Consider the following 1,787-nt stretch of genomic DNA (forward strand, 5'->3'; position numbering starts at 1 on the left):
TCTCAGAGAAGGAAGGCGTCTGTGGTGAGACCAACCAGTGTCACTGGGATGCTACTTCCACCACGTGTGTCAGCGGCGCTGATTCGGTCCATCATGCCTACACTGACGAGCAGAAGACAGCGTTCTGCGGTGCCATCGCTTCCAACGACATGACCATGTACTTCAAGGGAGATGCATGCCAGGCTCTTGGGTACTGTTCGTGGACTCCTCATGGCGATCATGGTCACTGTGACTTCGTGTCTGTCTGCGACGCCCTCAACGCCTCCAATATAGAGATCTCAGAGAAGGAAGGCGTCTGTGGTGAGACCAACCAGTGTCACTGGGATGCTACTTCCACCACATGTGTCAGCGGTGCTGATTCGGTCCATCATGACTACACTGACGAGCAAAAGACAGACTTCTGCATGTCCCTCGCCTACAACGACATGTCCATGTACTTCAAGGGTGATGCATGCCAGGCTCTTGGGTACTGTTTGTGGGTTTCCCATGGCAACCATGGTCACTGTGACTTCATTACCGTCTGCGACGCCCTCAACGCCTCAAGTATTGAGAGCTCGTTGAAGGAAGGCGTCTGTGGAGAGACCAACCAGTGTCACTGGGATGCAACTTCTACCACATGTGTAAGCGGTGCTGATTCGGTCCCTCATAACTACACTGACGATCAGAAGACAGCGTTCTGCGGGGCCATTGCTTCCAACGACATGACCATGTACTTCAAGGGAGATGCATGCCAGGCTCTTGAATACTGTTCCTGGACTCCTCATGGCGATCATGGTCACTGTGACTTCGTGTCCGTCTGCGACGCCCTCAACGCCTCCAGTATAGAGAGCTCGTTGAAGGAAGGCATCTGTGGAGAGACCAACCAGTGTCACTGGGATGCTTCTTCTACCACATGTGTCAGCGGCGCTGCGTCGGTCCCATATAACTACACTGACGAAATAAAGGCAGCGTTCTGCGGGGCCATCGCTTCCAACGACATGACCATGTACTTCAAGGGAGATGCCTGCCAGGCTCTTGGGTACTGTTCGTGGACTCCTCATGGCGATCATGGTCACTGTGACTTCGTGTCCGTCTGCGACGCCCTCAACGCCTCCAGTATTGAGAGCTCGTTGAAGGAAGGTGTCTGTGGAGAGACCAACCAGTGTCACTGGGATGCTACTTCCACCACGTGTGTCAGCGACGCTGATTCGGTCCATCATGCCTACACTGACGAGCAGAAGACAGCGTTTTGCGGTGCCATCGCTTCCAACGACATGACCATGTACTTCAAGGGAGATGCATGCCAGGCTCTTGGGTATTGTTCGTGGACTCCTCATGGCGATCATGGTCACTGTGACTTCGTGTCCGTCTGCGACGCCCTCAACGCCTCCAATATAGAGATCTCAGAGAAGGAAGGCGTCTGTGGAGAGACCAACCAGTGTCACTGGGACACGACGTCTACCGCGTGTATCAGCGGTGCTGATTCGATCCATCATGACTACACTGACGAGCAAAAGACCGACTTCTGCTTGTCCCTCGCCTACAACGACATGACCATGTACTTCAAGGGCGATGCATGCCAGGCTCTTGGGTACTGTTTGTGGGTTTCCCATGGCAACCATGGTCACTGTGACTTCATTACCGTCTGCGACGCCCTCAACGCCTCAAGTATTGAGAACTCGTTGAAGGAAGGCGTCTGTGGAGAGACCAACCAGTGTCACTGGGATGCTACATCTACCACATGTGTCAGCGGTGCTGATTCGGTCCATCATGACTACACTGACGAGCAGAAGACAGCGTTCTGCGGG

General features: G+C 53.9%; 1 protein-coding gene across 2 annotated transcripts; it reads left to right on the top strand.

Moving 5' to 3' along the window:
* On the top strand, positions 1 to 1,787 carry KVP17_003133 (uncharacterized protein; the record flags this gene model as incomplete). 2 transcript variants are annotated; one of them, XM_068520097.1, is made up of 1 exon in its annotated part: positions 1 to 1,787. In XM_068520097.1, a coding segment is annotated over one exon (1,787 nt), but the record flags the coding sequence as incomplete, so codon positions are not given. The 2 variants fall into 2 exon arrangements, with proteins under 2 accessions (XP_068372906.1, XP_068372907.1); XM_068520098.1 differs by having other exon boundaries at positions 150 to 1,777.

The sequence above is a fragment of a genome (genome assembly GCF_019968985.1).
Source record: "MAG: Porospora cf. gigantea B chromosome Unknown PgB_NODE_5855_length_1787_cov_758.222, whole genome shotgun sequence".
Taxonomy (NCBI): domain Eukaryota; phylum Apicomplexa; class Conoidasida; order Eugregarinorida; family Porosporidae; genus Porospora; species Porospora cf. gigantea B.